At 36.9% G+C, this 25,048-nt stretch overlaps 5 protein-coding genes across 9 annotated transcripts; 2 read left to right on the top strand and 3 right to left on the bottom strand.

Moving 5' to 3' along the window:
* Positions 1-1,030: 1,030 nt before the first annotated feature.
* LOC141606279 (uncharacterized) lies at positions 1,031-5,409 on the top strand. The gene is made up of 5 exons (XM_074425346.1): positions 1,031-1,242; positions 3,363-3,737; positions 3,833-3,971; positions 4,052-4,185; positions 4,368-5,409. The coding sequence occupies exons 2-5, from the start codon at positions 3,550-3,552 to the stop codon at positions 5,194-5,196; spliced, it is 1,290 nt and encodes a 429-aa protein (XP_074281447.1). The 5' UTR covers positions 1,031-1,242; positions 3,363-3,549; the 3' UTR covers positions 5,197-5,409.
* A 93-nt stretch (positions 5,410-5,502) lies between these two features.
* Positions 5,503-6,249, bottom strand: LOC141608467 (uncharacterized). Its single transcript, XM_074427818.1, has one exon. The coding sequence runs from the start codon at positions 6,247-6,249 to the stop codon at positions 5,503-5,505; it is 747 nt and encodes a 248-aa protein (XP_074283919.1).
* Positions 6,250-6,489: 240 nt separating this feature from the next.
* Positions 6,490-9,433, bottom strand: LOC141606280 (uncharacterized). Its single transcript, XM_074425347.1, has 7 exons — positions 8,878-9,433; positions 8,138-8,237; positions 7,821-7,880; positions 7,533-7,647; positions 7,280-7,362; positions 7,133-7,194; positions 6,490-6,782 (listed from the first exon to the last, which is right to left on the bottom strand). The coding sequence occupies exons 1-7, from the start codon at positions 9,102-9,104 to the stop codon at positions 6,671-6,673; spliced, it is 759 nt and encodes a 252-aa protein (XP_074281448.1). The 5' UTR covers positions 9,105-9,433; the 3' UTR covers positions 6,490-6,670.
* Positions 9,434-11,173: 1,740 nt separating this feature from the next.
* Positions 11,174-12,794, top strand: LOC141606275 (putative peroxidase 61). The gene is made up of 4 exons (XM_074425341.1): positions 11,174-11,499; positions 11,703-11,882; positions 11,974-12,133; positions 12,226-12,794. The coding sequence occupies exons 1-4, from the start codon at positions 11,257-11,259 to the stop codon at positions 12,675-12,677; spliced, it is 1,035 nt and encodes a 344-aa protein (XP_074281442.1). The 5' UTR covers positions 11,174-11,256; the 3' UTR covers positions 12,678-12,794.
* Positions 12,795-13,183: 389 nt separating this feature from the next.
* Positions 13,184-24,617, bottom strand: LOC141606272 (rab GTPase-activating protein 22). Of its 5 annotated transcripts, none has more exons than XM_074425337.1 (12): positions 24,268-24,617; positions 23,314-23,463; positions 20,898-20,996; positions 19,680-19,783; positions 17,915-18,738; positions 17,712-17,834; positions 17,504-17,592; positions 17,216-17,416; positions 16,004-16,408; positions 14,890-14,973; positions 14,523-14,739; positions 13,184-13,433 (listed from the first exon to the last, which is right to left on the bottom strand). In XM_074425337.1, exons 2-11 carry the CDS (start codon positions 23,404-23,406, stop codon positions 14,692-14,694), a joined length of 2,070 nt encoding a protein of 689 aa, XP_074281438.1. In that variant the 5' UTR covers positions 23,407-23,463; positions 24,268-24,617; the 3' UTR covers positions 13,184-13,433; positions 14,523-14,691. The 5 variants fall into 5 exon arrangements, with proteins under 5 accessions (XP_074281438.1, XP_074281440.1, XP_074281437.1 ...); XM_074425339.1 differs by having other exon boundaries at positions 22,711-23,463; positions 24,268-24,555; XM_074425336.1 differs by having other exon boundaries at positions 23,302-23,463; positions 24,268-24,555.
* Positions 24,618-25,048: the final 431 nt, after the last annotated feature.

Here is a 25,048-nt window from a genome sequence, read left to right as displayed (position 1 = left end):
ATGCATACTAGCATTATTAGACACATAACTTGCACGACTATCACAATGATTCGCTCTCTGTCATTGCTTTCAACATCTAATGTTGTTTTAGGGAGTTCAGCGGAGAGAGAGAGTGTTCAAAACAAACTTCTTTCCTTCACATCTTAAAACAATTCTCATATTCGTTTCCCATTTCAAGATATTATTGGCATTCCGTTTGTCCTTCTTAAGGACAAAGTACAGATTAAAGAAAATAAGTTGTGATTGTTACTAGACATGATATCTACTTAGAATTAAAAAAGGCGAGTAAATAACAATGTTCATCAAAGCAGTTTAAAACAGCCTTTTAAACTACTAAACGCCCTTTAAAAATTATCCCCTAAAAGGCATTTAACCAAGATCCTCTCCCACTATTCATCAAACAGACTTTGGCCCTGCCTTTAACAAATAGAGTTTGAGGTAAGTAACGACCTTACTAATTATAAACGATTTATAACTCTTGTTTTTTTTTTTTTTTATTTTTTTTTTTTTTATTTTTTTTATGAAATGTAAGTAGATTAAATCGCAAAATCGTCACAATTACAAGGCTAGTGGTCTTACCAAATAAGCCCATACAAACGAAATAAATAAAACAAGTAAAACATGAGATAGGAACCCTATCTCACCACAATTTACCGATCATTCCCCCTTTGCCCTTCATTGAGTTACGATTTCCCCAATTATTAACCTAAAACATCCTAAAACGTAAACTCAACATCCCATTACAAAGTAAGACAATCCAGCAGGATTTCTCCAATTAGTCCATAATTGTTGGTGGTAGGCACTTCTTAACAAAACTTTCGCAAATTCCCATTATAGACGGACACTATCCGTCTATACGTATAGACGGATACTATTTTCCCTCACAAAATACCCATTTGCCATAAAGTGGGCCCCCACCTTGTTTCCCCTATCCATTTTATTAAAGGTCTTTACCCGTCTGTTCGCCCCACCCGTCTATACCAAGACCTATTGCTAACCCATAAATGATCAAGTTTAGATGTGATTCACCATACTCGCTAGCCCACCGCCGCCTGAGTCCCAAACCACCTTCTAATTTGGGTTTGCAGCATTTTCCCCATGAGACTCGTGACCCAATATTTAAACTAATGTTGTTATTCCACGAATTTGAATTCGGAGTCATACGTCAGTCAACCTTACAAATCAACGAATCTTACAATCAATCCTTAACGGTCTTCAAGGAAGAGGGGTTTCAGCCTTCAGGTTTGTTTATCATTTTCAATTATATTCAAGATTTTTTATGCTGATTTGTCGACCCCATTTGAATTGAAATAGTAATCATAGATTTGATGTGGGTCTTTCAATTTTTGCTGGGTTTTTAAATATCTTAGGGTTTTGATCATTAGTTATGCTCAAATTGAATGATTGATGGATTTGAGAAGATTAATTTGGTAGTAATAACAGTAAAAATGTGCAAAGTTCTTGTCTTTCGTTCTTCATGTCTTAATTTATTATGTTCAATTAGTAAAGCAAATGCCCAAGTTTTATACTATACTCCCCCCCTGTCCCGATCATTTGTTTACCTATTCTATTTTGAGATGTGTTCAGTCAATTGTTTACCTTTCCATTTAGAGAATGTCTGATGAACAATTTGATCTTCCACACTCAATTGGTCCTCTTTCCTTGGTCTTTGTGCCAAAACCAAATGACTGGCATGGAGGGATGTCATAGGAAGCACTCGTAGTAGGGTTGAGAAAAAAATCCGATTATCCGAACCGATCCGATATCCGGTCCGAATCCAATTTGATTTTTTAGATATCCGATTCGAAACTTTTGGTATTTGGATCGAATATGGATATTAGAATGAAAACGTTTGGATATCCGATCCGAAAATATATTTTTCTAGTATTTACTGTTTTTTCTTGCCATTCATGACCATTTTTTTAATTAAATGAGCTTGTTTAGATTGTAGCTCGTATACTAAGGTGTTTAGAATTATCCTACGTTGCAGTTTGGACTATAATTTTAAAATCGTTCCATTTTTATCGTGTTATTTTCTTAACTTTTACCGTTGTTTTAAGTATACTTCTTTAATAGTACACTTTTATTTGATACAACAACGTTAAAAAGTACCAAAACTATGTTAGTTGTACTTGTACCTAAATTTTATGTCGAGATCATTGGAGTAAGAAAACAAAAGAAAATCATCATAGAAGACGATGAATTCGATAGTGTCTTAAACTCAATTTTCAAGTAAATTTAAAAGTATGGATATCTGATAGATATTAGATATCCGCATCTGATCCACATTGGATATCCGAAAGATTTGGATCAGATATGGATATCTGCCTTTAGGATTTTCCAATCTGGATATCCGATCCGAGCTAGCACTTTGGATCGAATATCCGATCCGTGCTCTGCCCTACTCGTTAGTATTTTTTTCCCCCTCTAACTTTCTCCTTCATGGGAAGGTCGAGGTTATTTTGAGATCATTGGTTTTATATAATCAAAGATTTAGGTCAATGGATAACGCAATGACAACAATGAGAAAAAATAAGTTAGGTTCTTAAATTTGTTAACTTTGAAAGTTGAAACACACAAAATTTTATGAGGTATAGACATCATTCTTGTTGTCATTTCTCATGTGTTTGATCACCTTCTGTCTATCACCATTTTGTGTATGAGAAAGTGGTGTTTATGGCTGAATAAGTTGTTCATTGTTTCCCTACAAATGATGTTGAGAAAGCTCTTAGACAGACTCTCGTGTTTTGTTCGAGCACCATTTGTCACTTTTGTTATTTTCTTTTTGGATTTTGCTAGAGTATGCAGCTAGAATTAGAAATTCTGAGAAAGAGAGTGGAGAGAGGATTATGGGATATACCGGAGGAATTTCTTGACAAATTTCTGTGTTGCCTCGTGCTCAAGTTATAAAGATGTTACCATTATTGTGATGTATCCTAGGACGGGTCTTAACTAGCCGCAAATCAATCTCCACATTCTCAAGTATCAAGCTTGCAACTGAAAGTTTAGAAACCTAACTTTGTAAACATAGAAGGAAGGTCAGATATTTTTATCTTGTCCTAATAGTCTGGTTTGAAGACAAGATACAGTTTGGTTGGCAGGATGTGTTATGATCTCTAGTTAAGTGTTATGGTGTACTACCTCTCATTCTTTCAATTCATACCATATGTTTAATATATGTGAAGAGTGTTTTATTCAAATGGTATGAATTGAAAGAATGGGAGGGAGTATTAACAAAAGTTTGCGGAGAGTTTGCTATTACTATTTTTTTTTTCTTTAAAATATTTGAACCAAACGCTATTTTTCATTATTCTTGTGTTGACTACTTGACTAGCTGTTATACTCTTATCTTTCTGTCACAGGTAGCATGCGATTACGAGGTGTTCACAACCAAGCATATAGGAGAGTGTAAAAATGCAAAATAAGGCCACGCTATCTCACATAATATTTTCATATTTATATGTAGTTTGGTAGTGACAACGAGCAAAACGCGTGTCAAAAACGAGTCTTCTACATAGAAAAGTATTGGGAAAGGAAGAGAGGGAGAATATGCGAAAAGCGAGAAAGGGGAAACAAAAGGAGGGGGAAGATGTAAGACGATATTGGAAGAACGTGAAGGTGAAAGAGAAGGTAAAGGTGGAAGGGACAGAGCGTAGTGGCGACGGCAGAAAAAGATTTTTTGGATGCTATCTGTTGACAAGCCTCAATCCCCGCCACAAAGGATATACCTACATTGGGTAACTGAATCTCCATTTTTTCTGACCCAGATGTACATATGTGATGATTGGACATTGATTGTATCGGATACTCCTTCATTGTTGAACTTTTGCAGCTTTACTGTGAATCCCAAGCGGCGTATTCGACAACACAATGGTGAAATTACATGCGGAGCCTCGTCCACAAAAAAGAAGCGCCCCTGGGAAATGGTTCTCTGCATCCACGGCTTTCCTTCTAACGTTGCTGCTCTTCAGGTTTCTTTCTTTGCTTTCTAGTTTCTTCCCCAATGTCTCTGTATATAATACCAGAAGGTAAAGGGTCGCTTTGATTGCAGTTTGAATGGGCATGGCAGCATCCAAGAGAATCGATAGCCGTCAGGGAAACTGCTGCAAGCTTTAAAACCCTAGGAGGACTTGCCAACAAGATCAAACTTGCACTAACTATGCTTACTCTACCCTCCTGGCACTGGTATTTTTCCTTTTCACCCTTTTCCCTTTTTTTTTTTTTTTTCTCATTTTGCCTTAAGCAGTAGACGTTCAGCCATTGGGTTATGATGATGTTATATATGTTTGGAATGCTACTGCTTTTGTCTCTAAAATTAAAAATTGCTTTATTTTCATTTATCTGTCTGTGCCTCCATGTTTACTCAGCATGGACCTCACTGTAAGCTTCTTCTCCACAAACTACATGAAGCATGCTGCTGGTTGCCCCTCCTTGCCTCCCCAGATGAAGCTTCATTTCTCATCCTTGGATGAGCTCCCTTGTTATTCAGATCCGCACTGTCCCAATGTTTCTGACCATGATGATGATGATGATGATGATTTCGATGTGCATTTCCCATCCTTCGACAGAACTCCTGAATCTGGTTTCATTGAGAATGATCCCTCTATTGATGCTCAAAGCTATACCCTACAATATTCTCCGGAACACACGTGCAATCAGCACGGCGGCACTGGTGGAACCTCGGATGAAGATGCAATCTACTTAAATGCTAGACCAGATGAGCAGTTACCCCCTCATCAGTTTCATACTAATGTCTCTGGCTCAGATGTTGAGCTCCTACAGCCTCCTAGTCTAGGGGACAACAACAATTTTCCCAAAACCATGTTTCCTACATTAAAGAAACACGTGTACCCAAAACCTGCTGTGACTAACTTGAATGACTACACAAGTCCCAGCAAAGAAGAGCCATTTCGACAAGCTGTTCCGTTTTTGAGAGAGGAACCTTGGACATTTGATTATCTGTCAGCCACTAATACATGTATATTTATTAATGAGAGTCCTGAGGAAAAACGTCCTCGGCCAAAGGGTTCTGTTGATATTATTGTCAGTCCATCCTCTACGGCAATAGAGCCAGTTGAGGTGATAGATCTATATACACCTCCCCCGGACAGTAGAATCACAGTTAGCAAGAAGAGAAGAATTTCCAGTGATTGTTCTGATTTTATAGACCTCACCAATTCACCTCTTTTCCTCTGAACTATAGCATGTTGGATATTGATTATGTTTTAGAAACCATAAACTTGTTTTTTTCTTGGAATAAGCATGTGCAATATGATGATGCATTTGTTGACTGTTGTGCTTGGAGGTAGACAGACATTCATGAGTATCTCCATTGATACGTTTGATAGTATTTGCTGTGTAAAAGTTGTACAACAATTGGCAGCTGAAATAAAATCAACATTTACTTCATTTTATGAGCCGAATGGCAAACAAAATCGTGACATGCCAGAGGAATACGACTTTTAAGTAGTCAACTACAACTAACTAGATAAATGCAATAACCTAATATTCCGCCAAAGTACGTGGTCTGTCACCCCACCAGTCGGGAAACCGAAGAGATTTGAAGAGGCAATTTTGAACCTCGTGACCCCGTGTTTCACAACAGGAGCAGAACAGGTGACGGCGTTCGCCAGGTTCCTTATCCCGCCAGTCAACAGACGGCCGAGCAGAAGGCACGGCGAAGGCAATGACCTCGGAAACATCAGGTGTGGTTTCTTCACGCAGCCGTTCTTGTTGCAGGACTACATTGTATGCCCGGCTTAAAGAGGGCAAGGGATCCAATTGAAATTGTTGGGAACGGACATTACCATATAAGGTCGCGTCAAGACCCATAAAGAATTGGTGCAGACGTTCATTATCAAGGCGTTGGAGAGCAGCCGGGCCAATCTCGCATTCGCACTTGCCGCACTTACACGCAAATGGCGGCTCATGAACCACGAGATTGTCCCAAATCGTTTTCATTTTTCCGTAATAAGAGGTAACATCCATACCTTTAATTTGTAGCTGTGTTTTTAAACTATGAATCTTGGTGCCATCGACGACGTCAAATTGCGCCTTCAACTCTGCCCAAAGAACCGCAGCATCGGCCACGTAGGAGACAGTGTCAAGCACGGACGGATCGATCATATTCCGAATCCATTGTACAAGAGTACTATGAACCACTTCCCAATTGTCCAAATCGAATTTGTTGGTAGGTTTTTTTATGGAACCATCAACAAACCCGAATTTGCGCCTGGACTTCAGCGACATCGTCATGGAGCGTTGCCAATCAGCATAGTTACCACTTACCACGACGAAGCATGATATTAGAGATCTTTGCACCCGGACTATCTTGAGAACCGAGATAATAAGGACTCGAGGGATCAATTTTAGGAAACTCAACCGGCGGATCGACGTCGCCAGGCATGATTGAATGTTTGATGATTTTCGTGTTTTAAGTTTTTTTAGGTTAATTGTTGTGAAGAAGGAAAAAACCATGTTAAGACGATATGAGGGGAAAGGTTGATTTCATTGATAGGGGCTTATGGCTTATATAGTTACAAAGTAACATGTGAATAAGATATGCTAATAACAGAATATAAGATAATATCGGAATATATGATATGATATTCCTAATACTTTTGCTGAGGTGAAGAAGAGATCTTCAAATGTAAAGCGAGTGAGCGAGCTGTCAAGACTGAAAATGATGGCTCGTATGAGGGAGGATGGTAGTTGCTAGCTCTTCGTTCAATAGTACAGGCAATGAAGGCATCTGTTTCATAATCTCTGGAGTATCATTCATGCTGCAAGTCAGGTCACGAAAAGAACTCATTAATGGCCGGCAATGGCAAAATACAGAGTTGAGGATATTAGTGAAGTCAAGACTAAGTCGATATTAGTTTGATTGCGCAACAAACTGATTTTAGTTCGATTGGGCAGGGGCCCGCCTGGTATATTAACTCGCACTAGGCCCCTGTTGATTAGATTGGTTGAGTGAGGAATGTTCTGGTCATGCTCCAGGAACCGTCACTCAAATCAAGCATAAGATATCTAAAGACTTCAATACCAAATGTTCTAGTCGGTTTCAGACAGGGATGTCGCTGGGGTGGAGCCTTGCCAATATATCTCGCAATATATATAAAGCGGTGACTACCTGTTCATTATCATTGAAAGATTGTCTCGTGCTTGGCAAAAGAGGTTAATGTTATCCTGTATCTGAAAATAGAAAGGCAAGTAACGAAATTAAGTTTACATGCACTTTTAAATCAAACTTGTTTATCAATTATCATCTCACTTTTACCTGAAAAGCAGAGAAGTTTGTAGAAATTTGTTGAAAAAACTGCTGGTTTTGCTTAAGTAGCTCCGCTGTAGGGCCGCCAATTGCTGCAAATAAGTAGGGTAAGCCACAAGCCACATATCATTAGAAGAGAAGAACATTTAAGTATTACTATTGAATCAGTTAGTTAGACAAGTCTTCTTTTATCATTATCATAAAACAAAAACTAAGACGGATAACCGACTCAATACAGGAATATATGTATGTAGTAACTTACCTTCATAAGAGACACCATCTTCATTATCTATCGGACCTGCATGCATTGAATTAGGATGGCCACCCGGCCTTGATTTCGTATGTGGTGTCTTTGTTGTATTTTCAGTTACTTTTTCCTGGACAAAATGAATTCTGATAATTTTTAGAGTGTATGGTGCAGGTTAGTCCTTGAATACTTCTATCTAACATTGTAGGAAAAACTAGCGAGAAAATCAATGAAGGATTCCTAAATCCCTGCAACTCTGCAAGTGTAACCAAGAGGCTGTTTTAATCTGGTATATTGACATACCCTTTTATCTTTATTCTTCCTTGAATGATCCTCCTTCCGTCTCTTGCTAGCATCTTTTTTCTGAACAAAAGCGACGTGAAGAGTCAAAACAGGCAGATATCAGTGCCTAATCTACAAACCCCAAGGGTTCAGTCGTACGCATGCCAGTGGTTAAGGGAAACATATCAGCAAGGGTACCGTGAAAGGTAAACGGGTTCTAAAAACTGTATGGCAGATATATACACTCTCGGTGGACTGTACTAATCAAGTACTCAAACTGAAAGCATAGACTACCATATTGATTTGAGAAAAAAAAAAAAAAAAGTTGAGGTCCTTACTTTGAGCCATCTACAGCGCAGTGCTATATCACGAACTGTCTTATTTGGCAAATTCAAAGCAATCTTAGCATAACGAACAACGTTTATTTCTGAAACATATCTGCAATGCATTTAAACTAAGTGAGAAAGGAAAGGTAAATTTTTCTGTTGTAATGGAACAGATGCAGATATGAGACCTATGAATCTATGATGCATCTAACAAACACAGACAGACCATTGAATACAGTTCTTGCCCTTGCATAGCGAAAATGTTACAACTAATCGTTTCAATAAAAATAACTTTTAATCATATGACAGCAATAAAAATCGTCTAGTTCAGATATCAATAAATCCGTCACACAACCTCAAGAAATTCCACTGCATTACCAACTGCAAGGCAAAACCGTAGTATAAATGAAATGTTCCTATTGAACAGCTGCTATCCCGATTCCTAAGGCGAAAAAAAAAAAAGGTTGGCCAAGTTCATAACTCAAATGATTAATCTAAAATTCTACAGTTTTCAACAGCTGAATTGTAACCCAATATACTCGGGTTAATCAGTTACAAAAACAACAACATTTCCCCAGTGTCTCAAGGGCTCCTGCAAATTGCGAGGTAAGGGAGGGTTGAATATACGCAGCCTTACCTGACAACACAAAGAGATTGTTTCCGAAATAATATAATCACAGCATATGCAAAATAACATCAATATCAATCAAACAATAATATCAATCTATGAAAAACTAGAAAAAGACAATAACTTGACAAGGCCATCATCCAAGATAGCTTGTTCTTCAGCAGTCCATTCAGTAGAAATCGCAGGATTATGCTTAATTCCACAAAATACCCCTGAATTATCATGATTAGCACTACCATTACCATTATTTGGATTATTAATATTACCATTAATTGCTCCACCATTGAATAAATATTGCTGATGTTGCTGCAGCTGTTCTTCACTCCCAAATGGGTTTCCACTTGCTGCCATTATTTTTAATCCTTCTTGTTAAACCGTCTTACAAGAAACTAACCCGTTACGTAACCCATCTAATATAACAGACTAAAACTAAATTTCCCGCCATTAAAACAAGAAAATAAGCAAAACCCAGATGAGAAAAACATGAAAAGGTCTGAACTTTGTTAAAAAGATTGGATTTTGATTAGGAGAGTTTAATTTAATTTGGGGATTAATAGTTGTTGTTCTTGTTATTATTAAGCTTAATTATGACACTGTTCACTATGCTGTTAATGGTTAAGAGTGATTTGGCAATGGAATCTTAAAGGATTAGTAGCATTTTAAAGATTCCTTGTGTAGTTAAGTGTGCGACAAAGTACAGCTTGTCTCATTGAAGACGGACATTATCTATTATAAGTTGAAGACGGATAATGTTCATCTCACAATATTGGAGGATAAGTGGGGTGCTTCATTTAATTCCCACTTAGTTTGCCACTTGCATATTATAAGAGGGTACTATCCGTCGTCAGCTTGTGACGGATAGTATCCGTCTTCAATGAAACTTCGTGGACAAAGTATTGTTAATGGTTAAGAGTGATTTGACAAGGGAATCAAAAAGGATTCTTAGGAGTAGCTACTTCCAAGATTCCCCAAGTGAAGGTCTTGGACTCTCGGTAAGTGCGACACTTAAAAGCTGTCTTTTTTTAGGTAGGTTGATCCTAGAGTAGGACCAGTTTATCTCATCTTTTCGAATGAGGGAGGTAAGCTGAAGTCACCGGCTATCAAACCACCTTGAAAGGGTTGGACATAAATGTCCAATAGAAGCCATGAAGTCAGCAACTTTGTTGGCTTCACGAAAGCAATGTTTAATTATCACTTCATCGAAAAAATGAAGGTCTAATTTCACATCCTTGATAATACTAGAGATTTTCCAAAGAATCTGACAAGTACCTCGAATCGAGTTAATAACACATAAATTATCACCTTCCACAATTAACTTTGAGATTCCTAAGTATTTAGCCCCTAAAATGCTTTCTTTTAAAGCGAGAGCTTCCGCAACAAGGATACTATTGGATACGCACTTTTTTGCTCCCAACAAAACGATTTTACTATTGTGAACACTTAAAAGCTGTCGTGTTTAACCCAGCTAAAAAAAAAAAAAGCAAATTCGACCGAGAGAACTCGAAAATGATGCAAATTGAATCCGAGTGAGGTAGATTCGTAACCAAACCCGATCGGACCTAAGATGACTTTTGACTTAGTTTAACTTGTTACCTATCTTGACTCGACAGTTGACCCGAGCCAAAAGATAACACGAAATTGACCTGAAAGCAGATCGATCCGAAAGATCATCTGACATTGACTCAAAATATAATCCTGACATAGATGAAAGTGAAAGAGATATATTCAATGTAGGTTATAAATACAATTATCTTTTATGAATTTCCCCCTCCTATTTTTTAACAATTTACTTCATTCCTATATTAAAAAGTGAGTGTTTTTGTAGCTCCTAAACAAGATGCTCAAATCTGAAGGAAAACTTTCCATGACAAGCAACCGTGTTGTACAAAATAAAGTAGTTAGCCCTTCAAATTTATCGTTTTAATAATTCATTATGTCTACTTGCTATGTGCATGTGAATCTTCCTTGTAATATAAGCTAGCATGACAACGTACGTAAATGCCCAAAATTAATCACAAATTCTTATCAAAACAGATGTTTCCGTCTCTTAATTTAAAACTGGTCAAGTAATATGAATAAAATAAAAACAAAATATATGGAAAAATGTAAAAAAAAAAAAAAAAAAAAAAGGTCTTATAAGCTCAAATAATATGGTATTTATCATGTTCTATTGTTAAAACGGATAGTCGGATAGCTCCGTCTTAAGACTCGCATAGACGGCATAGTACTAGGAAAATCGTACCAAAAATAGGCAAAAAGTGACCCATAAACATTTAAGACGAAGGTGCAATATTATTTAATTCATCATCGTATTAAAAAAGTACTTGGTATATATTGGAAATATTAATTAAAAGGTGGCATTTTGAGTGTAATTTCAATAATCAAATTCTATAAAAAGCTCCAAGAATTACCTAAATTGCATAACTCATAGGATTAAAGAATTTGGATCAAAGAGCACAATAAAGAAAAAAAAAATCTATTTTTTTCGGGCGAAAAGAGAAAAATGGAAGATAAAATGTTTCTTCCACTAATGGCTCTTGCCCTTGTTGCTGGTTCACTGATCGGAAATGTCGACGGAGCGATTACGTTGCCCCGGGATACTTTGACTCGGTTATACTACAAGAAGACTAACACTTGTGAAAATGTGGAAGCATTTGTTAAGCACCAAGTTAAGTTGTTTTGGGATGAAGATAAGACTATTACTCCTAAACTCCTTAGGTTACTTTACTCCGATTGTATGGTCACGGTATGTTCTCGACGTTCATCTTAAGCGTAATTAGCGATTCATTTATTTTTCGTAAATTTCATTATTTCATTATCGTTTTATAATTCGAAATGATTAACATAATGGTAAGGTTGTGTATATCAGACGCTGTTATTCTGACATACGGAGTATGTGACAAAACAACATAATGGAATAGCGAGTAATGTGGGGAAAATGGAATGCAGGGTTGCGATGGATCAGTTCTTTTAGACGGGAAAGATTCAGAGAAAACAGCAGCCCAAAATGCAGGACTAGGAGGGTTTGTATTCATAGACAGAGTCAAGGAAGTTGTTGAACAAAGATGCCCTGGAGCCGTCTCGTGTGCTGATCTCCTCATGCTTACTACTAGAGATGCTGTTGCCTTGGTATGCCGTATGCCACCGTCGTTGCTCTTTCTTCTTGTAAAACTGACTTATCCAAATTTCGGACATTAATTTTTGTTACAACATTCTGCAGGCAGGAGGTCCATCCTACATTGTTCTTACAGGACGAAAGGACGGGTTCTCTTCAAAAGCTTCGTCTGTGGATCTTCCTTCACCGTATGTTTCAATGAATGAAGGTCTTAAGTATTTCAAAGACAGAGGTCTTGATGTTCAGGATTATACTACTCTCTTAGGTAATGATCACAGATCTGACACAGAAACTTAAATTCTCGCAAATTAGACCGTCTCATTCAACTAAATGAACATATTTTCAAATTATGGTCAGGACCACATTCAATGGGGAAAGCAAGGTGTCGTTACATTCGCAGTCGTCTATACAACTTCCAAGGCACAGGAAAGTCAGATCCAACCCTAGAGTTATCAAAGCTACAGGAATTAAGGACACAATGCCCACAAAAGCAGAAGGCAGGCGAACATGAAGGGCTCGTATACCTTAATAAGGACTCGGGTGACAAGTTCCGGTTCACAAATTCATACTATAAGAACATTTTGTCAGGGAAAGGTGTTCTTAGTATTGATCAAGAGCTATATTATGGGAATGTTACTCAACAACTTACACAACAATTTGCCGATCCGGTAACCGGGTTTCAAGATTTCAAGCTCGCTTTCGCGCTATCCATGAATCGGATGGGTAATTACAAGGTCTTAACTGGTAAACAAGGAGAGATCAGGAGACATTGTCACTATACAAATAGCAACAATCCTCACCTGAAGTAATAGATCATATGTAATAATGTAATAATAAAATAATTTTTTGTTACGAATATGTTTAATTTTTGAATTTTTGGGAAGTCAAATGTTCATAATAAATGCGTTAGCCCATTTTTGTCAAAACTTTTTCTTGTTTTGACAGATGGAAATTAAGAATTTTACATTCCAGTAATATGACTCGGAGAGCCATACGTACTTACTAGGAGTACAACATAAAACACGTTAGCAATCACGTCTGACCGTTATATCTAGTTATCTACTACAACAAGCAACATGGCATGGCTGGATTCAGGCGTGGCACAAAATGGTCACGGATTTGATCAGGGTATATAGGTTTAGGGTTTTGACTAGGTAGAAAATTTTCCGTCTGGGTGAAGCTGGTTTCTGTTCAGAATTACCGGCTATGTGGATGTTTGGCCAGCAAAGGATGTTATTTCTGCCATATTAGCCCGCAATTACAAGTTTATTAGTGCTGGGGATAGGGGAAGAAGAGGGGCCACGAGAAACGACAATGGAAGAACAGAGTTCTATAAATAACAGTACAGAGCAACTCTGAAAAGTACATTCTGTCAAATAATCGGCATATAGAGAGGTATTACAGACACCAACAAAACTGTTATATCATATTATTCGCCCCTTCTGGTTCGAAGTTCAGCTACCACTTTTGACAGCCACCTCAGCCACGGTTAATTTACCGCACTCGGAAGCCTCAGATACATTTGAGCCAGAGAATTGCGAACCATCCTTTGTAGATTGCTGTCACTGATATCACGGTCCAATTAGTAACTAATAAGATGAGGCCCCATTAAAAGAGTAGAAATAATTTCTCCAAACCACTACAGATATTATACATAGTAAGATCAAGTGCTGAAGTGTCAAATGCGGGTGCATATCAAATGTCGGGCACATATATTTACGAAAAAAATAAGCATGTTAACCTAAAGTGATTTGCACAAGTGCTCGTTTGGTTACCGCACATAAAATAAAAACATGAAATGCAATTCAAGGGGAATTGTTGAATTGAAATTCTATTTTCTTGCTTACATAGCACTCTTAGATAAATGTGAACCCTTGTCGAAGTCCAATTCCTGAGTGCAGCAACTTTTCAATTCATGTGGAATGTAAATTCATGCAACATTCTACTTCCTAGGTATTGTAGGGTGTCATGTTGGAAAAAAATGTCGTGTCAACAAGCAACACTTCGTCAACGTGAAGTGGAAGTAATATAGCAATCCCTCCTACTCCCGCATCACATATGTGCCGGGCACAGTTGCATGACTCACTGAGGTACAGGGGTCAGAATCGGGTTCATATCCAAGTGTCAGACTCTCTAACTCAAATTCTAAGACATGACTATCCTGTCCCAAAATGAGGTTACGGGTACGAAGCCACATCTTCAAAACCGAAAATCATTTTAAAAATATGAAATATATGTAGTTTTCATACTGAAATATTGATATGAAACGTAATGCTAAAAATCATCAAAGTTCAATTTATATGCTCATACACTCGTTCCCTGCTCTTGCTCTTGTCATGCAGAACTCTCTCTTTCTGTCTTCGCTAATCGACGTGTCGGATTAGCAAGTGTCAGATAAGGATTTATACTCGTATCCTTGAAAGTCAGGCCTGAAGATTCGAGGGAAGAGTGGTTGAATGGTTTAAGCCCTTTCAAGCTAACCCCTAGAATTACATTAAGCCCTTTCAAGCTAAACCCTACAATAACATTAAGACGACTTGTGGTCGCTCGACCCTGTCCTAGTAAATATAACTATAGGAAGTAGAAGGCAGTTCACGAGACACTTGATTTAAGTGCTTCAAGAAAAATTAGAACGAGGACAGAAAACGACTTACCTTGTTAGTTGTCACTGTGAGGAAAATTGTTGCAAACCAAAAGATAATACAAAATCCTCAAGCTACAGCATGAAAGAATCTCTAGAGGCTGACACCATACTTGCAGTCTAAACTAGTAGAAGCCGGCCAAACAAGTCAGGGTGTCCAAAATGCACATCCACCGAATTCATTAAGCTTCCTCCTGTGGTGGTGGTGGTGGAACGTTGGGCTTGATTAGCTGTTTCAAATGACATAGTTAATAGAAAAGGAAGAGAAAGCATAAAAGAGAAGGAAAAATAACATTGGCATCAACCGCTCTAGATGACTAAAAAAAAATCGCCATTATTAGGCTGTTAAAATCGCACCACAGCTAAGGGTAGAGAAGCACCTTGTAGAAATATTTTTTCCGAAGCTTGACTGCTGTTCGTATGCATCTTCTGACTCTTATCTTCAGCATGTTATCATTAAATACCTACAAAAGTGATATGAACAATGAGTCAATTGCATTTTACGAAGATAGAAACAGATACTGATAGACATGAAAAATAGCTGTTGCAAAAGTGAGGGGAATAATACGGGGTGGAAGGAGTCCTCAAAAGTCACAATACAGCATAGATAAAGAGTCCCTCGTTCATGGCCAAATTCAAAGAAGCGAATGAAGAAACTAAATGTGCTAAGGTTATAGCATAGTCGCATAGATAAGTATGTATATCCTCAAATACATGCTTATAAATTCATTTCATAATCCCAACCGAAATGCAATTTTTCCTAATTTTTTTCTGAAACAAGATCTCACTTAACAATAATAGGAATTCGAAAAAAAAAAAAACATCCAGCTTAATTTTGTTCTCTTGAAGTTATTCCACTTCATAGGAATAATTACATTACTCCAATGACTCCAGAGGTCCCACAAATAGCAGAGTGAAGAGTGGGGAGCGAACGTATGTAATAAGCTGTACCCCTGAGTTAACAACAAAGAGGTAAAATAACCAGTAATGACAAGTACAACTACATAAAGTATTGCAAAGAATGATTATTTCTTTACAACAAAATAAAATAAAATAAAATAAAAAATTCGAAAAATTTGGCTAAATTTGTGAACCATTTTGCATTATTCCATTATAATCAAGAACGAAAGGATACTGAGTCTTTGGCTCTCGTGGAAATCAAATGTTTATCCCACTTCACAACGCAATTCAAAAACCACTCCTAGAAGCACGTACGGATTCACAATAATGTTCCATTTACATAATCCCGCGTACAAACCAAACAATAGAATTAGGAACCACTTTCCAAGAAAATATTTTCCCTATACCAGACATACTCCAATTAAACCACGCTTCAATAGTTTGATTCGATTCCTACTTAAATATGAATGTACGTTAAACCATAGGTCTGGTTCATTGAAAAGAAAATGAGAGTTCAGACCACTGACACACGAATAAGGGAAGATAACGTAACTTCAAGAACTAAGACATAGCAAGTGAGCTAAGAATATTCACCTTTATTAGATCCTCCAGTGAATGGGTTTCTTTAATAATCTTGTGGCGGTTTAAGATAAGAATTGCTGCCACGCAAAAAACAGGTAGCTCATCTTCCTTGTTCCTTGATACTGTGAACTCAGGGCGTTCTTGCATGCGGTCATTTCGAGACCATAACGACTTAGTTAAGCCACAAAATGAATGATTTGATGTCAATGCCTTCATCACAGCCTCATCAGAGCTTAAGTTTTCAACATTGCTATGTTTCGATAGTGAGCCACTTTTTGAACTGCCCTCAATTATCTCCTTCCTTTCCTCTACAGTATCAGTGCCTACATCATCTGGAAGTTGTAAAACCAATGGTTCGAGGCAGTTTTCGGCGAGATTCCAGGCCAAAGATTCCTCAAAATCCGCAGCCCACATCATCTGCATAAATTGTCATTTTGATTGGCAAGGATATGTATGCAAGAATTACACACACACAAAAATACAATTGCTATTAGGATACACCGTAGAAGTATGTGTAAACATCTCTTTTAAGACTCACATGATTCATAAACACCTTCCAGTTTCATTGACGGACCATTTTCTAGTGATACTTTTGTCCTCATTTTAGAGGATAAACTGGCCACTTGCATTTCTACACCATTTTTAGGATCACTTTTTGGGTTCGATTTTCTATATTGTGCCTGATAGATGAACCAACTCAACCAAAACCTTAAGGTGATGGTTGAGGCCCAACTATTATAAATATTCCTATTACGCTCCCTCACTCAAATGCCCGTCGGGCTTGAAGAGTGGTTAGTTGTGCACCGGCTCCCCCGTACCGTGTGCTGGTTTCCACTTCGAGTTTTTGAGGAGTTTTGAGGTTGCAAGGATTTGAACCCGTGACATTCGGTCACACTGGCTCTGATACCATGAAAGATGAACCAACTCAACCAAAACCTTAAGGTGATGGTTGAGGCCCAACTATTATAAATATTCACCTTAAGGTTATGGTATTTGTGAGTAGGATGGAACATAACAAATTATTCAGACCAACATAAAAAAAAAAATGAAAAAAAAAAAACCCTACTTCTAACTCCACCACATAATGTACAGTTCAACTAGTTATATTACGACTACAAGCACAAAAACCATCACCAACATCCATATCTATCTCCAGGAGATTCTTAGAAACCACAGGTAAAACAGATTTGTAAGGTTAAGCCTTAGGAATTTAAGAGAACAAACCTCCCACATACAAAGAGCTTCAGTAAATGATAATTCTCTACGAAAGAGCACCAATAGCATCCGGAAGGCAAAGTGAAGACTTTCAGCGCCAATGTGGGACAAGTGTGTAAACATTTCTCTATCTGTAAGTTTCAGGATACGCCATAGTGTTTGCAACTGCTTCATTACTCCAGTTTCTCCTTCCATCCGAAAATTTTCTCGCTGAAAGGACCAATAAACATAAGCTTGACATAAACACTCGATAGTGACAAAAGCTATAAAACTGTGGAAAAAGAGTAGCACTCAGACCGTTCGGCGAAGAAGCATCTCAAAGCACCAAAATGCATCAGCATCATTCTCGAAGAGAACAACAAATGGAGATAGCAAATCACTCATCCCTGAACCACATATCAACAGCAAAAATGTTAAAAAGAGAATTAAAGATGACAGATTCAAAGGAGATAAAGAAGTCCTTTTCATTTGAATTTTCTATTATGATGAAGAGAAAATCAACAACCTTGGCAGTATCCTGTCTCAGGATCGACCCATGCATATACAGCAAGAATATCTGACATCCTGGCCAAATTTTTCGGGTCCTCGTAGAACTCCAGATGACTATCAGTTCTAACCACATCAACCACTGACAGCAAACATGATGTCTTAGCCACATATATAAATATTAATTGAAACAGAAACACAGCATTTAAAATATTTAACTACCTATTCGATGTAGAGTCCAAAGCCAATCAGATACTTTATCTTCAGTAGGTCCTCCTCCTGGGCCATTACATGTATATAGCTCAGATGCTTCCGGAACATCAGATATTCTCAGTCTATTCAATACTTTATTTTTGTACTTTTGAATATCCTGTCGCAATACTTGTTCCTGAGTTTCCTCACATTGGTCATCAGCCATCTCGATTTCGGAACTAATAGAAAGTCTCAGACTGTCACACTCTGAACCCCCATTTGATTCAACAATTAATTCTTCATTATCACCGATTTGAAAACTGTGCATGCGCTCCTCGTGAGCCTGCCCTTTCCACGTGGTCGAATGTCCATCATCATGTGACTGATCACCGTCTTCACCTTCATCACTTCTCTCAAACAAATTCGTGACAGGCAAGGGTGGAAAATCGAAAAAATCAACGGGTGGATATCCGGATTCACGGGGTTGCCTGCGAGATTTTAAAGAGCTGCAGGTGAATTTGGCAGGGCTGGGCATGAGGCAAGATGAGTCATAAGCAGCACTATCAATGCTTTCTCTGACGCTGACAATGTCGGAAGAATCACTAGAACTTTCCCTTTGAGATGTTTGTGTCGTATCTGTACAATTTCTATTACTATTATCACAGTAATCATTAAGTTTGTTAGCATTGTCAGTAGGAGCCTGTATTTCTTCAGACTCAGCTTCTCTTTTCCCATCATCTTTGGAATATGTCCGGACATCCATAATCTTAGAGCCAACAACATAGGCAAGTGACCCAGTTCCTATGCTCGAATGCATCTTTTTGCATTGTTTCATTAGTTCCTCGTACCGCTCCCTGCATAGTCAACTTTTAGGAACAAGAAAACAGGTGTACAACTATACATCGTATCATATTAAGAGTTAGATAAATAACTTTGTCGAATATCTTCTTTTTCAAGTAATTTAAGACATTGATAAGAGGACACCAAGGGAATTACAACCGTGTACAAAAGGCGAGCGGGTTCAGGTGAAAGTGGAGCTCTTGACTCAATAACCTCAAAAGACAGAATTGTCAATGTGCAGAAGCAACTTTTTCAAGCATGTACTCTCTCCCTTCGCATTCAAGTGCCCATAAATTCAAAATCCCTCTCAAAAAAGAACAGTGGAACCAGGGTACTTGGATATGAAATTATGAAGAGAGGGAGTATTTAACCCTATAAAGCAATGAAGCGTGTTTTTCAAAGAACAAAGCCTCTATAGAGCTTTCTATTGCCTGCACAGAGTACGTGCCTAATTCCTAGTCATGTTTACGACAGACCAATTACGGTCATATCTTGGTTGCATAGGTCTAGTAGCATCCAGACAAGTGTAATTCCAACGAATAATGTAATATAGTACAGACTAAATTGAGGACAAAAGATGAATCAAGTTTAGACGCCTAATGTCTGTTAACAAACATTGACAATGTGGTCCAATAACCAAGGTGTATACTTTTTCAAAATGAACATAATTTCAAGACATTTTGTCAGAATACATATGCAGACAAGAACAGAAATTTTACAAATACATTTTAGTACCAAACGGAGGAAAAAAAATTGCTATGGTCTAGATAGATGGTCCAAAACACCAGAACTGGGAGACACTTAAGCGTGAGAATTCGCTTTAGAAAAGAAGAGTTAGAAACTTTAAAATAGAGAATGATAATATGGAGGTATTACAGTTACACTTAATACACATTATATATCAAGAAGGTTTTAAACTAAACAGTAAGAACGGCAAAAAGTGAAAGGACTTAACCTCCGGGCTTCTCTTAGCAGTTTACGGTACTCTTTGGTGCTGCTCAGTGTATAACAACCAAGAAGAAATTCCCATACTTCTGGCCTTATAGATGGATCAATACCCTACAATGAATGGCAACTGAGAAAGTCACATTTTTGTGGAATTCCTCAGTGAAAATGATTAAAATTAACCTTTTGGCATTTGCAACATCCAAATACTGAAATAAATATCACGCACTAAGAATAAGTAGTATAATTAGATATAAAGGGAAAGAATTGTTTTGGATTGTAAGTAAGAAATCTCATGTAGTTAGTAAGACTACCTTATAACTTTAGCAAATGCCAACAGTGACAGTCTACAACCAACATTACCCTAGTGTCTCATGGTCTCTCATAAATGGCAGGTAGGGGTGTGACAGATTTACGCAGCCTTAACCTTGTGTTGTAAGTTTGTAACACACAGAACCAGTTTCCAGATGACACATGAGGTAAATTGCATTCAGAATCACATCCAATGACTGTGACTCCATAATAAGAAGTGCAACCACTTTAATGAGACATTTTGCTTTATTCTATCATAATCCAGAACTAAAGCATTATGAGACTTTGACATGCTAGTATGAAACCCTCAGCCCCACCGTGAATCCACGATAGCTGAATCGTCATATGGAGAAAGCTAACAACTAGATTTCATAACAAGCATCAAGTAAAAACACCACCTAGCATGTAGCATGAATCCCACTTAGAGGCGTCTTAATGCTGAAGAAACTACACTGCGAAATAGCCATAGCTTTCCAATGACCACCAAGGAGCCACATGTAGGTTATTAACAGACACAAGTTGTTGCATGGTGAATTAGAGTCTTAACCATTTTGATATTTCTCCTCCCTTAAAAAACAACAGTGTTGGCAGATAATAGCACTAGAAACATTCATACGGTCCATGAAGCTAATTCAACAACTCTACAAACACTGGCCATTGAATTCCCAGTTAAGCTGCCCATGCGACACATGACAGAATGTTGACAAATAAATGAACAAAGAGACATAGGTAGATAGTGGCATAAGAGATGTTCAGGCAGTAATAGGTTAAAGCAATAAAAATAGTCTGTGTAAACATACTTGGGCAGATGCCACGACAACATAATATAATGAAAAAGACATAATAAAAGCGTAATTTAGAAAACCAAGTGTAACTTTCATCCTTGAAGAAGGGAAAGCGAGAGCAGTGAACGCACCCCAAGTACAATCAGCTTCAGAGCCTTCTGAAAACCACAAACCTTCCCATCGCTATCAAAACCTGCCTGCCACTTTTCTGGCTTAAGCATTTTGTTTAACTGCAATGCCATAAACTTGGAAACGTGAGCACTGACATGAGTTTATGACAGGGAGAGTATTAGCAATACTAACCAAGGAACTCGACATTATATCATAGTCCTTTTTTACATTTTTGCATGGAAAATTCATATCAGCACTCAAGGAATATCACAATGACAAAACATGCTGACAGAAACATCGATTTATATTGTTCACACCCATCTCATAAAGTGTAGACAATTATATAGCAATGTCATTAACTTTGCCAGGCAATTGTACATAAATTTCCTTTCATCCCTTTTATGATGTCTTTCAACAATTAATGTTACAACAATTTACAGGAAATTTAATGACACCATTATAAATAGGAACTTCAGCAAAATTAAGGATGCAGATAATGTCAATCACACCACTAGCCACTTTATATATAAAATTTCATGATATGATTCAAAGCCATTTATGCCAACATAATGACAGCATCATAGGCAAAAGGAAGAATAAGCCAGCTGCCTAAGCCTTAAAGATATAATAAGCCTAGTTTTTTTATACTATAATGTGTCTATGGTCTACCACATATGCAACAAGGGATGGAACAAAAGATTCACGCCTTCAAAAGTCAAGCACATGAATGAGAAACAGATTTTCAAACACTTGGGACATATCAGATCATGCCAGTTTATAATTAAGCGTTCATGATACAATATGCTATTCATGTTTTGGATGGGAAAAAAATGTATTGATAATCAGGAAAACACGATGTGAGAATATGACATCCTTATAAGAAAGGACGTTTACGAACTTTTCCCATTTTCTTTTAAATTAGTTGCAAGGATGTTCCTAAAAGCCCTTGCTTCTTTTGGCCATAAAGAGGATATGATCTGCAAATCATGAATGCTGACCATTCAAGATTTTTTTAGCCTATGACTATCAAATTTGGTACAAGAACTCCCTGATAGAGAAATAATAGCGATTGGGTTGTGCTAGCTCTTTTGTTCAATTGTGCCTTGCAACTTCCAATGGTTAACTAGTAACATTTGCATCTAATCCATGCTCTACATATGTCTTTTTAGCCTATAGATTTAAGATGCAGCTAAATGAACTTAAATAATAGTGTACATATGTCTTTTAGTCCTCTTGTTTGTATTTTTTTTTTATTAAATAACTAACAATTAAACATTACCTAAGGAGGACACTAAGGACGTGCTGCCATTTGCCAATGTACAAAAGGAGAGCTCGAGCTATGAGAATCAGACCCTATAATCTATCAAATATAGCATCTTTTGAGCATATAGTCAGGAAGGCAGGTGATTAAATTATTTTGAAGATTAAGATGCAGAAAATAGAGAAACTTTCAAACGCTTTGCGAGTGAAGTACATATACGATATACCTAATGTAAGTCTCCAACAAAAAAAATTAAGACACCACTTCATACATGCGATACATCTCAAAAGCTAAAAACAGAATTCATGGTCTGTTACTGCTGTCTATAATGCAACGACCTCGAATATTACACAGAAGGTAAACACATTATCTTCATACTCATGTTTTTATGTAATACACTGGAGAATGTCACTTACGAGTTGTTTGGTTGCCATGCAAATCACAGGAATATGGTCATTGTATATAAAGAGAGTTGTTTAGTTGTTACAACTTGCAAGATATTGAAAAAACATAAGATCTAGAAGTTTCCACACTTTCTCAAATCTCAATTCCCACGAGCAGAAGAGGCTTACCTAGTGCCCCTTAGGTAATTGACAATTCTTGCCGTTATTTCACTTCTCACATTAGAAACCAAACTCCATTTAGCAATTCCCATGAATTTATCAAGGAAATACAATTTCTAGGAGACACTACTTCCAAGGAAGATTCAATAACGCCGCCAACTAAATAGCACTTAGTAAAACTTCAAGCCGAATGAGTGCCCACTTTAAGTTATAAATATAATATAATATAATATAGTAGCTAAAAGTTCCAATCAGGGGACTTGGAGGGATGCTCAAATTCAACCAAATTGTATTTAATTTTAAACTTCCAAATAATATGGCCTCTACAAACTTGCCGTCAGTCAGGACTAAGAATATGGCAAATTTGATTACTGAATGCTCAAATTCAACCAAATTGTATTTAACTTTAAAATCCCAAAATAATATGGCCTCTACAAACTTGCTGTCAGTCAGGGCTAAGAATATGGCAAATTTGATTTCTGATCCCAAATTTTAAACAGGTACTTGGTTGGCGTTATGGCGTAATACAAAGGTTATCCTGGCTCACAAGTTCTGAAAATTGTGAAATATATACTGTTAACCAAAAGAAGGTTGTCTTACAGCCACCACAACCTTTATAGGGGATGGATGAAGGCAAGGGTCTCCCATGTCACAAACCATTGAACTCGCTCTCTGTAGATTCACACCTGGTGCTCCACAACCCATTGCTTGTCAAGACAATCAACAAACATCAACAATCCGATACTTTCACCTTCTCGCCCCCTACAATTTGAAAAGATTCAATAAATAAATTTCAATAACCACTTCCCATGAAACCACTACTCACTCGAATACACATTACCAACGCTATTTACAGAATAACAGCAAAAGACCTCAACTTGCCACAACTTTTCCCACAATGGTCAGCCGCTATACACATTATTACCAATAACTCGAAAATGGCACTCGAAAAAATCACCTTGGAAACCAACACAAGCCTTAATAATTCATTAAAACTTCTCTTTTCTACTGTATTACTTTCCTTGTTTTCACCTCATTTCCTGTAGAATGCTGCCATTTTGAGGGAAACAAAAAAAAACTAAAATTTGAATGGAAAATGGTGCCATTAAGAGATTCATTGCATTAAACTCAGCACCAATCACCAAAAGACATACAGCATACTCCCTCCATCCTGATCATTTCTTAACATTTGATTAAAATACCTCTCGCAAAGAATAAAAAAACGTAAACAAATGATTGGGACCGAGGGAGTAAATATTCACACATTTTCCAAAAAAAAAAACATCAATTCTCTCTCAATTCCTTCAACTAATCCCACCTAATTTTTTACAAATTCTAATCATCCCACCAAAACCCAGATTCAAAACATCAAAACTTTGATCATGGGCATCTCAAAAACCCAACATTTACACAATAATCAATTAAATTCCGATCATCATAATTCATTACAATTAAAACCCATCAAAAAATTCTAAATTTAAACAATAACCCAGCAACAAAAGCATAAATATATAATGCAAATTACAAAATATAATAATAATACAAAAAGAAATAAAAATCATTAACCTGAGAAGAGATGAAGGAGATCAAAGTTGTAAACAAAATGAAAGATCGGTTGACGAGCTTTGTCGCCATCTACACACACATCACACAGGTGAAAAATTGCACCTTTATTTTCTCTCTCTAACACATTAATTTTTAAATCATTTTTTGTTTTTTCATGATTTTTGTTTTGTTTTTTTTTTGAGGGAATATTTTTGGTATAATATTTGGTTTTTGTTTTGTTAAATCTGTAATTTGTTCCTTAAAAAATTTGTAATTTGTTGAGAAAGATGGAAATGTTCCCTGTTTCTTAAAAGGTAGACCAAGTTAATAATTTTTTGATTTATATATTTTGAGATGTGTTTGTCAATATTGTGGATTTGTGGGGTAAAAAGGAATTATAAAGTGATCGATATTAAATTATTAATACAGATCATAAGATAATAAACGCAATATTAAGATGTTTATCCATTTCTACGATCTTATGTGGAGTATGTGATAATAAATTACCGTAAGAGAGATTAACAATTCAATCGGATGAGGGATACAAATATTTGAATTGTTCCTATAATTGAGTTTGTTAAAGTATGGATCCATTTGTTAGCGATTTTTTTCGATAAAATGTCATTTGTTACTTTTTTTAACGGAAATTTATCATTGATATATACCTGTAAATTGTAATAAAGATAACTAATTTCTATTTCTATCATAACAGAGCATTATAAATTGGATTAAAATCTTTTCCATTTTTTCTATTTTTTCATAATTTTCCTAATCTAATGGTTCTACCGCAAGTCCGCTACAT

This window comes from Silene latifolia, chromosome 10, assembly GCF_048544455.1.
Source record: "Silene latifolia isolate original U9 population chromosome 10, ASM4854445v1, whole genome shotgun sequence".
NCBI lineage: Eukaryota > Viridiplantae > Streptophyta > Magnoliopsida > Caryophyllales > Caryophyllaceae > Silene > Silene latifolia.
Note: the sequence above shows the minus strand (reverse complement) of the source record. Positions and strands in the feature narration are given on the sequence as shown.